Here is a 13,290-nt window from a genome sequence, read left to right on the forward strand (position 1 = left end):
CCCTGAGCCAATTTCAGGAGGAGCAGAGGTGGGGAAAGCCCCCTTGCGCAAGTGGAAAAACCCTCATGGAGATCTTCTGCTAACAGGGTTTGTCAGGCGCACCCCGCCCTTTTGACTTGTTCATCTCCCACTTGTGGGTGTTCTGTTTGCTTCATGGGGCCTTCATGGGGCCTTCTACTTCATGAACAATTCTTCTTCCATACTCTGAGCAGCAGGCCTGCTTTGCAGCACGTGCCCTGGTGTTCGAAGCACTAAACTCTATGAAAGGGGAAAGAGACGGTTCATGTTTCCAAATGCTCTAGGACAAATGTTGTAGAGCTGCAGCTGGTCCATGGCTCTCTGGCAGCTCATCTGTGCGTCCCTGACTATTTGGAGCTTGTACTACTTTATCATTCACTCATTTGTTATATTTCTAAATATACATCCCAAAGGGGTCTCATTGTGCTGTGCAGCAAGTAGTAAATACTGTAACACGGCATATATATTAAAACATGAGTAGGCAAACTAAGGCCCGGGGGCCGGATCCAGCCCAATCGCCTTCTAAATCCAGCCCACAGACGGTCCAGGAATCAGTGTGTTTTTACATGAGTAGAATGTGCCCTTTTATTTAAAACGCATCTCTGGGTTATTTGTGGGGCATAGGAATTCGTTCACCCCCCCAAAATATATATATATAGTCCAACCCTCCACAAGGTCTGAGGGACAGTGGGCCGGCCCCCTGCTGAAAAAGTTTGCTGACCCCTGTATTAAAACCACAAACTACATACCTTAACGCAGCGGTAGGCAGCCTAAGGCCTGGGAGCCAGATGCGGCCCAATCGTCTTCTCAATCCGGCCCACGGACAGTCCGGGAATCAGTGTGTTTTTACATGAGTAGAATGTGTCGTTTTGTTTAAAATGCATCTCTGGGTTATTTGTGAAGCATAGGAATTCATTCATTCCCCCCCCCCTCCAAAAAAAATATAGTCCGGCCCCCCACATGGTCTTTCAGCCCACAGCTGAAAGAGGTTGCCAACCCCTGCCTTAACGGTTAGAAGTCATGGTGAACAAAGCAATGCTCAGCTCACCCCTTCCCACATGCTTGATCAACTTTTTTAAAAAATGGCAGTGTTTACAGCTGCAAAAAACAACAACACTGATACACACATGGCCAGTCTGCTTGTCACACATGTTACTAATTAGCCATAAGTTTATCCAGGGTGAGGACAAGCAAGAAAGCCAATGTCACTACCTTCTGTGTGTCTGCGCATGGGCAGAAAGAAGTAAAGTAACATATCAGTCAGTCAATCTCAGTTGGTTAGATGTGGTGCTGATAACGCCAAGGTTGCAGGTTTGAGCTAGTCCAAGAGGTGATGCCCAGATGATACTCAGGGACCCTTCCAACTATGTTTCTGTGGGTCTACGAATCGTCTTGTTTGTATGCCACCTCTCCAGAACTAAAACCACGCTCAAGGTGGCGTACCACATCCAAAAATTGCATAACTACAAACAGAAAAGCAGTCGTAAACAAAACATCAAAAAGTACACAACAAAATTGATCAGTTTCCATATAAATCATCATAAGATGCAAAATAAAGATACAAAAAATAAACAGCAGCAACCCCAATAAAACCCCTGAGACAATACTCCAGTATGAGAAATTTATTCTCCAATTGGCTTTACAATTTTCCAGAGAAGCCGCATGCAAACCTGTGCACACCTGTTAAAATGCAAATCATTCAAGATAGAAAGAAAACAAACGAAAGAAACAAAAAAAGCTTCTTTTTTGGTAATGTTTTAAGTGGCAACCTTTCACCTTGGTGGTGGATTATCAACAACATTGCTTACAATTTCAATATTGATGTTTGTTTTTGGAATTTAGCACTTGTTTGTCAAAATGCTTCAGATCAAAAAGGCAAAGAAAAGGCAGGGACAAATCTCTCCAAGGTGAATTTTAATAACATTTTATTTGGTACATTTTAGAAAAAATGGCACAGGTACTAAACACAGAGACCCAGAGCTGATTTCACTCTTCGGTGACATTCCAGCCAGCTTCAACTTCCACATTTTGGAAGTACTCTGGACACACAAACATTGATTTTTAAAGAGGTGTAATATCTTTGGAAGCACTTTTAAAGCCCAGATTTTAAGCTCACATGTGACTCTAAAAAAGAAAACAAACAAACCATATTTTGTTCGGTTTTCTTTGCTGAAGGATTACAGAGCAAAATTTAGGTCTTCTGTTGTTTTCCCCCCCAAAAAATTTTAAAATAATTTTTCACAAAATTATAAACAAACATAAATCATAACCTTATTAAAATTACACTTATTAACATTGTTAAGTGACTTCCTCGCTTCCCCTTGGTTGGGTTTCAATGTGTATCCATTTAATGGTTTTCCAAATCAGAGATTTGCAAAATTTGGGTCTTCTGAGAGGCAATTTTATTGTCTTCTAATGCTGTACCCAGAAAGCCCTTGTTTCTGGTCTGCAGCAAAGACCAGTTTATCATTTTTGCCAAGTGTTTCCTTTCTTGCACATGCACCTCCAAACCACTCATCCTCTAGCCCCAATCAGTGCTGGCTTTCATTTCCTTTCTTTATATCTCAAGGAATCCAAAGATGCTTCAGAAGGATAGCATAAAAAGAAAAGATCTGGGTGGGGGAAGTTGGAGGGAAACCTGCCTTTTATTTGCAAACAAGGAACATGTGGAGCAGAACTCATTAAATAATTTCTCTTGATTTTCAGCCAGTTTCCGCATTGCAAACATACATTTTGAGTAATTAGCCCATGTGTGTTTATAAGGGTTTCATTGCTGTTCAGTCTGGAGCTATTTGTGTCCTTATGGCATTGTAGCTGGAGCCTGTCGAGAGCACACTGGATAACTCTTTCGTGTTACGCAACCATTTAATTGTACAGACTACAAAATAGGGTTTGGGTGTTTTTTCTTTTCTTTTCAAGGCTGCAATCCTATATGCGCTTCTTGGGAACAAGTCTTATGGGGACGTCCTTCTAAGTAGACATGCATATGATTGTGCTGTTAACTAACGCTCGTTTCACAAACATTGCTTCTTGCTGTGGTCTTAGAATAATTCTCACACTGGTTATTTTTTACCATTATAGGTAAGCTCAATGAAACGGTCTGATTCTGAAAAAGACACTGATATGCTGAGCATAGAGTGTCTCCTTACTCTCTCTTTCTTTCTTTGAATTCACCCTATGAGTTTAGGAAAAGCCCATGGTTAAAACTCTATTTGGAGTGTGCTATGTCAGAATTCAGGTGGGGTGTGTGTGTGTGTGTGTTTTAATATTCCCTGCTGAGGATGAGAAAAAGGATGTTGGACTAGATCAGCGTTTCCGAAACTTGGGTCTCCAGCTGTTTTTGGACTACAACTCCCATCATCCCTAGCTAGCAGGACCAATGGTCAGGGATGATGGGAACTGTAGTTGAAAAACAGCTAGAGACCCAAGTTTCAGAAAGACTGGACTAGATGGATGTTTGGCTTGCTCCAGCAAGGTCATTCTTGTTTTGTATTCACGCCAAAAACTTCCTGCCTGTGAAAGCTTGGCTTATTGAGGAGTGTAGCTCTGATCCAAGACCGTGCCTTCCTGATGTTATTGGACTGCAACTCTCATAGCCCTTGCTTGCTTAGGCAGCCAAAGTCCAGCAACATGTGGATGGCACCACAGTAGCTAACTCTTAAGAACCTAATATGTTGGGGATGGTTTTAATAAGTGTTATATATGTATGTAGCTTTGATTTTTTTTTCAATGTTTAATTGTATTTTTAGTGGTTCTTATTTTTGTCTGTAAGCTGCCTTGAGTCCCATCGGGGAGAAAGGCGGGGTATAAATAAATATATTACAGTAATAATATGAGCCTGCAGGATCAGGACAGTGGTTCAGCATCCTGTTTTCACAGTGGCCAACCAGATACCCTTGGGAAGCCTGAAAGTTGACCATGAGCATTGTGCACACCTAGGAGAACCAGCAAGTCTGAACCAACTTTTGCTATACACAATGAGTGTCCCCCCCACCCCCAATATGGGAAGTGTTCAGTCAAGTAACCCTCCCCACCCCTACCTTCTCAAGTGGAGTATCAGGAGCTTTATTCAAAATAAAACCTCTCTTAGTCCTGGCTTGTGATGTTCACATAAACTGGGGAAAGCAAAAGTGATTCATTGGAAAAGGTTTCCCGTGAGCTGGAAGAATTGCTCTTATCATTCAGACTACACAGCCCACACAATTGCCCTCATCTGTATTGTGTCCACAGATGATGGATTTGTGTCTTCTGAGGTTGTTCATGGCTGCCTTTCGAAAAGGATGGCACATCCCATCCTCCTTAAAGCTACTAGGCCAAGTTAAGCTTTCCCCTCCCCTTCTTCTTCTTTTTTTTTTTTTTTAAAGGTAGCAATTTGCTTCTGATAAGTAGAGCTTCTTCAGAGCAAATCTCATGTTTTGGTGCCTGTGGCCCTTTTGACGCGCCATTCTCTTTCATCGAGAGCAGGAGAAAACAAAGCAGACAAGTTAAAAAAGCAAACTCCGATGTACGCTCAAATGGTTTTTCTTCATTGACTAATTATGCTTATAGACGCATTTACGCCTCCAGCTTTGCAAACCTGCAGGCGTGGAGCTCTTAGCTTTTCCTGAGCAATCTTCCTCTTGCTGCATTCCCCCACCCCCCCACCCCGCAGTTGTAAAACTGAAAATTACTTTAAGGTGCGATTAAGGGATAATGATTTTGTGACAGGTTTTGTAACATGATAAAATGACTGCACGTGCACAGAGATTTCTGCTGTCAGCACCGGGATTCTGATCCCTTTCAGTTGTGATAGAAATGTGAAGTGCTTAGATAGAGCTAAGAGACAATTGCTGCAAGTTGGGCCACATTAGCAGTTTGCTAGGTGCTGCAGGAGGATGTGCCTTTTTGGGGGGTGCTCACATGGACATCAGCTGGGCATGTTGACAGACACCAGATCATGTGACATTGCTGGGAACGCTGCCCCTATTTTGCAATATAATTGTATTACTCTCTATTGTAAAGAATTTCAAAAATCTCGCTCTGTAGACGTAGCTAATGAATATGAGCCTGTTGTCATTTGATCCTTGTTTCAGGGCCCTGTTACCTTCTGGGCTCTGTAAGCCTTTTTCCATTAAATGTCCATCCAAATGCATTTCGACAGCCATAACAAAAACTTCTGACACCGAACTAAGTGCTGCACGAAAGCTCCCAGGAGATTGACCTGTGAAAGCTGATGCTGTACCTTAGGACTGTTGGGGTTGCATCTAACGAAGTTATTCCTATTAGTGGCAGGGCTCCCCACTTGCACAAAATTACATATTCAGCCCACATGCCTCCTGTGCATTTGGGGAAAGGGATCACCAGGAGAAGAAAACAAAAAGTTCTGTTGCACAGGTGGGAGTCCTTTGCACTAAAGGAATGACATATTTGGATCTTGGTTCATTTTACTGCAACAGATTACCTTTTGGGGGGAAAGGAAATGTGTGTGCCTCACCCTTTAAGCTGCACAATGTGTCCTGAGAAGCCATTTCCATGAATGTGTTGTCCAGTGAGTGAATAGATGGTTTTAAAAAGCGTATTCTTAAAAGTTGCATGCTCTAGGATTGCAGCAAGCGTTATGTGAAAACGTAGTTGGGGGCAGCGGGGGAGGATAAATCTGCAAGTGAAAGTAAAATGCTTTAAATAAGTAATATCCATTTGTTTCCAGAACTACCTACTGGTTGGGAAAAGATTGAAGATCCTGTATATGGTGTCTACTATGTAGAGTAAGTAACTTTGTTGCCGTAATGATTTTTATGTGACCCTTAACACGCTGCAGATAGCAGCATCCAACCACTGTGTGGAAACCCACTTGAGCTGGGCATTTGTCATTGGAAATTTAGCCACCTTGACTGATTTATCGTTAACAGGCTGTGGTGCTATGTGCCAATATGTAGCTAGCAGCATAAAACTGCACATACTTGGCTCTTTTTGTAGTATGGATGCTTGAAAAGGGAAAGAGAGAGAGGAGGGTACCTCATGCATTGCTCTTGTGCACCCCCTAGTGATAATTAAGGGAGAAAACACAAATTCAGCCTGAGAGATGGGAAACTCCATTTCCTGTATGCTTTGGAATGATATCCTAGCCGTCTGGTATAAGCTGTTTAATGAAAACGAGTATTGAAAAGAGTTGCTGTGAAATGAAGACAATTCAGACCTCAGTTTTAAGTCCTGGGTTCCTAAGTAAATGCCAGTTCAGAAACATTGCCTGTGTCTGAAAAGCAGGAGCACAGGATTTGCAGATTCAGTATCTGAAAATGGCAGCAAACTGGCATTCTTAATGACAGGAATCTTCTTAGATTAACTGAACTGGGTCACAGTTTTGTGCTTTAATTCCTGCTTTTGCTAGCGTTGCAGTGTAGCCAAAATGACTACTGTGACTTTATTCCAAATGTATGGAAACAAACATTACCCAGAAGGAATCCTGCAGTGAGCAGTTGCTTAAAGGGGGGCAACATATTTATGAGGATGACTTCCTTCTCTCCCCCACCCCCCAATTCTGCCTTGCTCTTGATTTAGACGGCAGCTCTCTCCCTTAAGAAATTGAGATTCCATTTTAGTTTCATTGCTAACCCCCACAAGAATGCATATTTAATTATATGTACGAATGAATAGATGAGCTCCCTGGTATCTCTCAGCTCACAGTGTTTTCTTTAGTTGGAAGAGTTAACCTTTCATGGTGTATGTTTGTTGTTTTAACTCATGGCCTCGATGCCTTGGACTCCAACGTTAGCAAACCGTATAATTAAAACATGACATTTATTTCGCTGGAGACATCAAGGGGAAATATTTATCTTTTCTCTTTCTTTTTCTTTTTTTGCTATTAAACACCATACTAAGAAATCTCTCCAGTATCTTCCAACCCACTGTGTGTGTGTGTGTGTGTGTGTGTGTGTGTGTGTGTGTGTATGCATGGTGCACAAATAATCCATTTATATTAAGTCCTCTGCTTCATTGAAAAATTGACTGGCAGCATGAGAAAGCAGCACAAGAGAAACAATGATTTGGGATCTAAAGAGCTGGTCTGTAGCATTGGACACACGTGCTTGGGCCTCTTAGTCTTCCCTTTCCACAACAGTCCTGTGTGCCTCTGAAAAGTTACTCTGGAAGTCAGGGACATCTTTGGAGTGTTTTTCAGCATGGCATGAGGGGCTGCTGTGGAAAGAGGAACTACACAAACATTGCATGAGTATGTACATGTTTACCTCTGGAAGTTGTTGTTATTATCATCATTCCTGCCTAATTTGCTAAGAAAAGCTCAGGGTGGCTTACAACCCAAAACATAAAGCAATAATAAAATACATTACAATTCCAATAACAAATATCGACATACATTCATATGTTTTAATTGTATTTCTATAATTAACACCATGCTCAAGGCGGCTTACAACATAAAAAGTAGCCACAAACAATAAATTAAACACATCAAAAAGCACACAACCAAACAGAACAATTTCCACATAAATCATACTAAGATCTAAATTAGTAGTGCAAAAAATTAGCAATAACATCAACACCCCCTCCTGCAACAAAAATCCTGAAATGATACCCCAGCCCAAGAGTCTGTTCAGTAGCCTCAGCTTTTGTAGCTGGAGTCAGTCGGGGCTCTGCCCTTCCACTCCAGGTGGGAAAGGCTTGTAAGGCCTTATAAGATCTTCCAGGACTCATGGCCAAGATGCACATAAGAACTAAGCTACCCCATGCTTCATAATTGCCACTGAAACTATGCCAGAAAAATCACGTAAAGGCCTTTTGAAAGAGCCAAGTTTTCCCCAGCCACCTAAAAACAATGCAGTGATGGGGGCTGACATACCTTACTTGGCAAGGCATTCCACAGGTGGGAGGCCACAGCCAGGAAATCTTTACTGCTGCTTTCTTTACCAGGATCAAGGGATCTAGAGAAAGGCTCTAGGCCAGGGATGTCCAACAGGTCTGTCCCCGGGAGGTTGCAGCTGATCGTGGGCTCATTTTCCTTTGCTTTTGCCTAAGAGCACCCAGTCCTCTCTCCTGCCTGGATTTTCTCCTGATATCTGTAGCTGAAGACTGCGTTTCACAGCGCTGTTTTAGTGAGTGACTAATCCTGTTCCCCCTTAAAAGTCCCCCCCAACAGAACCCCAACAAAATGGGCATAAAAAAGGTCAACAACTTTTACCTGACCCCTAAAAACGGGGGTAGATCACTGTCAGATTTTAATTCTGAAAGTAGATTGCAGTCCCTCAGGAGTTGGCTACCCCTACTCTAGGCGATGATCACAGCATGCAGGGAGGAATGTATGGGAGAAGGCCGACCTTAAGTTACCCTAGTTCCAAGCCCTTTGGTACTTAAAATGTTAACACCAGCTCCTTGAATTGAGCTCAGATAGAAAGTGGTAGTCATGCTGGTCACATGACCCAGAAGCTGTCTGCGGACAAATGCCGACTCCCTCGGCCTATAGAGCAAGATGAGCACGCAACCCCAGAGTCGTCCGCGACTGGACAAATCAATGCGAATCTTAGAAAACTGGCATGGGAGAATCAAAATGGCTAGCACTTGTCGGCATCCTGGTTTCAACCTTTGTAGCCATTTTCAAACATTTTTCGGTGGCAACCCCACACACAGCGTGTTACAGTGGTCGCATCGTCTGAAGGCCATGAGAGGTATGTCTGACTTTGTCAGGGTGGACTGGTTGACAAATCAGTTGAAGCTGGAATAAGGATTCTTTTGCAACTGATGCCACCGACACATTTAACAGCGCTGGATGAAGGAGCACACCCAAGCTACAAACCTGAACTTTCTGGTGGACTGTAACCACACTCAGAACATGCTATAGCCCAAATACCTAGATGCCCTCCCTCAGCAGCTTCATTTAGAGGTTAAACAGCGTTGTGCCAGCAAGACGGAGCCTTGCAGAACCCCATTAGCCACTGGCCAAGGAGAAGAGCAACAATCTACCAGATTCACTCCTTTGGGCCTGTCTCCCAGGAATGCAACTGCAGCACTGAACCCCTAACCTAGCCTCAGAAGGATGCCCATGGTGGATGGTATCAAAAAACACTGGGAGAACCAACAGAGTCACACTTCCACTGTAGATCATAGAGCATCCAAATCAGTTTCCATGCCAAAAGACCAGCTGGCTGAAATCTGTATATGATAAACCCACAACATGTGCTTAACACAATCGCAACTTTATGTTGGTGGTGGTGGTGGGAGGACAAATAAATGAATGCAGAGTGAGAGAAGCCCACTCTCCATTTATTTTATTTCATTTTCCCACACACCCAGTGGCTTTTCCTCACTTACTGGGTTTTGGGAAGGCAGTACGAGGGCTCCTGACAGCGTTCCAGAGCCTGTGTGCATCCTTCCTAAAGTCCCGTGCTTTGATTACTGGGATCTGGGAAAGTCATGGGTACCAATGTGACTTTCCTCAACCTTCTCTGACCCCAGTAAGCACCCCTCAGCCTTGCAGAGGATGGGGCAGTTCCAGGGGTTCCTGACTTTGCACAGTTGTGCCTTTGCGCACAAACTCCCACAACGGAGCCCTTGTGTAAGTGGCAGGCCCGCCATCGTTCATTTCACCAGAAAACTCCAGGAGCTAGAAAGGTAGGATTCACACAATTCTGCTTTTCGCACCGTAATTTCACTTCTCTCCCGATACCCTGACCATTTGATGCTTCACTATATTGCTGCTGTTCTGGGATAGCTTTTTTCAACACACGTTATTTAGATAGGGGAAATATATTGCTTAATGAGACTATCAAATCTGATGAATAGTATGAATGCATGTTCAGAATAATACAATTCTAAGCTTGTCTATTGTCATTTCCTCCTTTGAATCCACAGTTGGTTTTTTTTTCCTCCTTATCCGGCCATTCCTACCTGCAAGTAGGATCAACGTATATGTAAGAGTTGTGTGGATGATGAAGATAGCAATAGGTCTGATAAGGTCATACTGATGCTTTTTCACTTTTGCCTTAGTCTTTTTTCTAAAAAATGACCAAATATAGCCACCAGGCCTATTGCTCCTAACTGCTACCCATGAACCCGAGAACCTCCATGCTAGTGGCAGTTTAAGCACACGGAGAGAATACTCATTTTGCGTATGCATTCATACCCCACCATGATGCATGCACATCCACATGTACCCTTGTATCTCATTTTCCTAGTATTTTAACCCATTATAAACACTTCAGCTGACTTTTCTGGCCTTTTCCTGCCTGTTCCAAGGCCTTCGTCCTTGTCAGAGACGGCATTTGTAACCTATTTTGAGGAAGTGCCAAGTGCAGTTAAGAACTAAGACAAAACTTTATCACCATTCACTCACTATTTTGCATTTGAGAGATTTGGATTATCTTCAGCTGGAAGGTTTCCACCTTTGTTGTCCAAGATCCATTCTCAGTATAGGATGGTAAGGCATTATTTCTCACACTGAGCTTTTGGAGAGGCGTCTAAACATTGTTTGCATATTTGTGTTTGTGTGTGTGTGTGTGGTAGGGAAGCAGACTTTTCAGTTAGTCAGCTTTGTTGCCTGTACAGCTGCTTCTCATACACCAGGGATGGGGAGCCTTTTCCAGCTTGAAGAACACCTTGCATTTTGGGGAACCCCCAGGGGTGAGCAGGGCCAGAGGCAAAAGGGGTTGGAGCAACAGGTGCATGCAGTTGGCTGCATCCCAGCCATGCAAATACCAGAAGTTTTAACACTCATACATGTTTCCACATGCAGAAAACAAGAGGCATCGTCATAGATCAAGGACACCTTCTAGCCAAGAGAAACAGCTTAGAGAGGGCATGGAGCAGGGCCGATGAGCAGCGTGGCCTGAAGCAGGGGATGGATATGTAGCCTGGAGGTCTGCATTTGTTCCTCAGACCTGAGCCTTGCAACCCCTTCCATCTACCCCTTCCAGCAACCAAATGGAAGGACGCCCTGAAGGCCAGCTCCAAAGCATGCATAATAGCAACATGGGGGCTTGCTAGGCTTAGATGAGTGAGGTCTGCCCCAGGAGCAAGATGTACATCCTCTGAAGGAATACTTCATACTTGCACTTTGCAAGACCAGGAACAACATCATCCTTCACACTGACACCAGCTCCTATGTTCATAATATGCAAGCGCATCTGCCGGTCCAAAACTGGACTTGCGTCTCCCATGAGAAGCTGCAGAAGAGCCAACAATGGCTGTATTACTCATCTGGTGCATCTACCAGGGGAGGTTTGTTTTTTAGCTGGAGGAAGAGAGTGGACTTTCTCCTTCCAGTTCCATCCATCTGTGTGCCAATAGGGAAACCAGTTCTGCTCATTCTCCCTACTTGCTCTGCATGGCCCCACTTGGGAAATGGGAGAGAATGACAAAGAGAGCTACGAATAACCTCACGTGCCCTCACCCACCAATGTCTGGGGGTGGAAGGTCTGGGTCACAGCACTGGAGTCCCACAGAGGCTCAAGAAGGGGCTGCTGGCTTGCAGTAACACGGAGACTCTCATGAATCGGCCCAAGCCCTGTTCTTCATAACCAAGAGGAACCTGGGAAGCATTTCCTTCACATTTATTGCACTCATTAAATTAATGTTGCTCTGTCAAATGCAGCCCCTCTCCCTAATAGCTTTTTTTTACGTTGCGAGCTTCTATTACGAGCCGAGCCAAAAGAAATCTGAGCTGGACCCTGTGAGTGCAATGCTGTTGTTTGATAATAGTTTTTGTTTATATATTCTATAACTGCTACAAGGACTGGAGTCCAGATGGACATGAGGGTAAACTTTGCATTGGGCTCAAGGTTTGTATTCAAAGAATTCATGTGAATAATGCACAGGCACAAACAGGGGAGTAATAGGGGATGTCTTTCAGCGTTTAGCTTATAAGGAAACCTGCACTACTCTTATACTTAGTGGCTCAAAAGCTGCCAGGGTGCCCTTGGCAAGATGCTGGCAGCCTTGTCTCCTCCCTGCCACGGTGCCCCACAGCCTTGGCAAGTGCAGTGATACGGGTGCTGCTCCAGCCATTCACACAGCGCCTTAAACCTGTTCCATCGTGGTGCTTCAAAAAGTCTAGGGCCTGATCCTACCCACCACTGCACCATCATAGCAGATCAGGCTCTAAGATTGCATCCAATTGCATCCAGCCGATCCCCAGGTGTTCGCACTTTCCTATTGTTTTCAATGGAGCTGTGCCAAAGGCAGACAGACACCGATTGTGTTTCTTTTTCGTTGGGTCATCCAGGCACGGCCATGTAGTAATTCAGGAAGTGTCAGTCGGACTCCAGCTCAGGTTCGTTGAAAACAATGGAGCACCCCAGGGAAAATGAACATGCTCAAAAGAACTCTTGCCTTTGGAATCACGAAGCTGTGTTTTGTTTTGTTTTTTTAAAAAAGTAACCTATAAGCGAGATCTCCAAGTGGCTGTAGCAAGACTACTAATGGCTTAAAGTTATTGGCTTAACTTTTTGATAACAGAGTTGCTTTGTTCTTCTAACCTTTTCACAGGTGTTTTTAATTTTCGGCCATCCATCCTTTATTTATGTGGCAGACTTTGGAGTCCCCATATGCTGATTTTTTTTGGAGATTTCTGCTAGGGTTATTAACTCGCAGCGATGGTGTCCGTGGCTTGTTTGTGGTCTTTCAGCTAAGCCTCTCTGCAGTCCGCTTTTGCAAAGTTTATTCCGGAGCATTTATAAGTAGCTTGCATGTACTGTGATGATATAGCATGTTGTTCAGATATCTTAGAGATATCGCTGCCGTATTAAACTCTGCTGAACCCAACAATGGCTGCACATCTGAGAATCTGATGACTGTCTTGCATGGACTCTCCTGCCTTAATATCATTGTTTGCAGATAAACTGCTACTTTAGAGTATTTGAAAGAATTAGCTGTACCTCTTCAAGATGCCATGCCAGATAAGAAGCTGTGAACATTTCCCCACCCCTTTAGAGCAGCTTTCTGACACATAGTTCACAGGTCTTGCATTTGACTTCTCTCCTCCCCCTGCCACGTTTCTGTTAGAGGAGTTTTTGAGCTTGCTTAAGGTTTCTTTTCTGTTTTCGCCAAGTATTCCCTTATTTAACGGTGATCTTTCTTTTTAGCCACATCAACCGGAAAACACAATATGAAAACCCAGTTCTGGAAGCTAAACGGAAGAAACAGCTTGAGCAGCAGCAGCAGCAGCAACAACCACCACAACCACCAGAAGGTTGGCAACTACTCTGCAAAATTCTCAGGGTTGAAATATTTGCTAAACACCACATGTACTTCCTTAAGGTTTTGTATTGTTTAATTATTGAATTCCTGGCT

The 13,290-nt window shown here is 43.6% G+C and overlaps 1 protein-coding gene and 1 long non-coding RNA gene across 14 annotated transcripts in view; both read left to right on the forward strand.

Moving 5' to 3' along the window:
* MAGI1 (membrane associated guanylate kinase, WW and PDZ domain containing 1) overlaps positions 1 to 13,290 on the forward strand; it is a 503,738-nt gene that overhangs the window by 401,317 nt on the left and 89,131 nt on the right. For 8 of the 13 annotated variants that reach the window (XM_081852289.1, XM_081852290.1, XM_081852295.1 and 5 more), the window contains 3 exons: positions 5,705 to 5,762; positions 11,733 to 11,780; positions 13,083 to 13,189. In XM_081852289.1, the coding sequence (XP_081708415.1) occupies positions 5,705 to 5,762; positions 11,733 to 11,780; positions 13,083 to 13,189 (213 nt within the window). The remainder of the gene's footprint in view (positions 1 to 5,704; positions 5,763 to 11,732; positions 11,781 to 13,082; positions 13,190 to 13,290) is intronic. The other 5 variants (XM_081852291.1, XM_081852297.1, XM_081852296.1 and 2 more) reach the window with 1 other exon arrangement.
* Positions 9,824 to 11,731, forward strand: LOC309337475. Its single transcript, XR_014154340.1, has 2 exons — positions 9,824 to 9,908; positions 10,758 to 11,731. It is a non-coding gene; the product is annotated as an uncharacterized lncRNA (long non-coding RNA).

Source organism: Podarcis erhardii, assembly GCF_964252035.2.
Source record: "Podarcis erhardii genome assembly, chromosome: 2".
In the NCBI taxonomy this organism is placed as follows: Eukaryota; Metazoa; Chordata; class Lepidosauria; order Squamata; family Lacertidae; genus Podarcis; species Podarcis erhardii.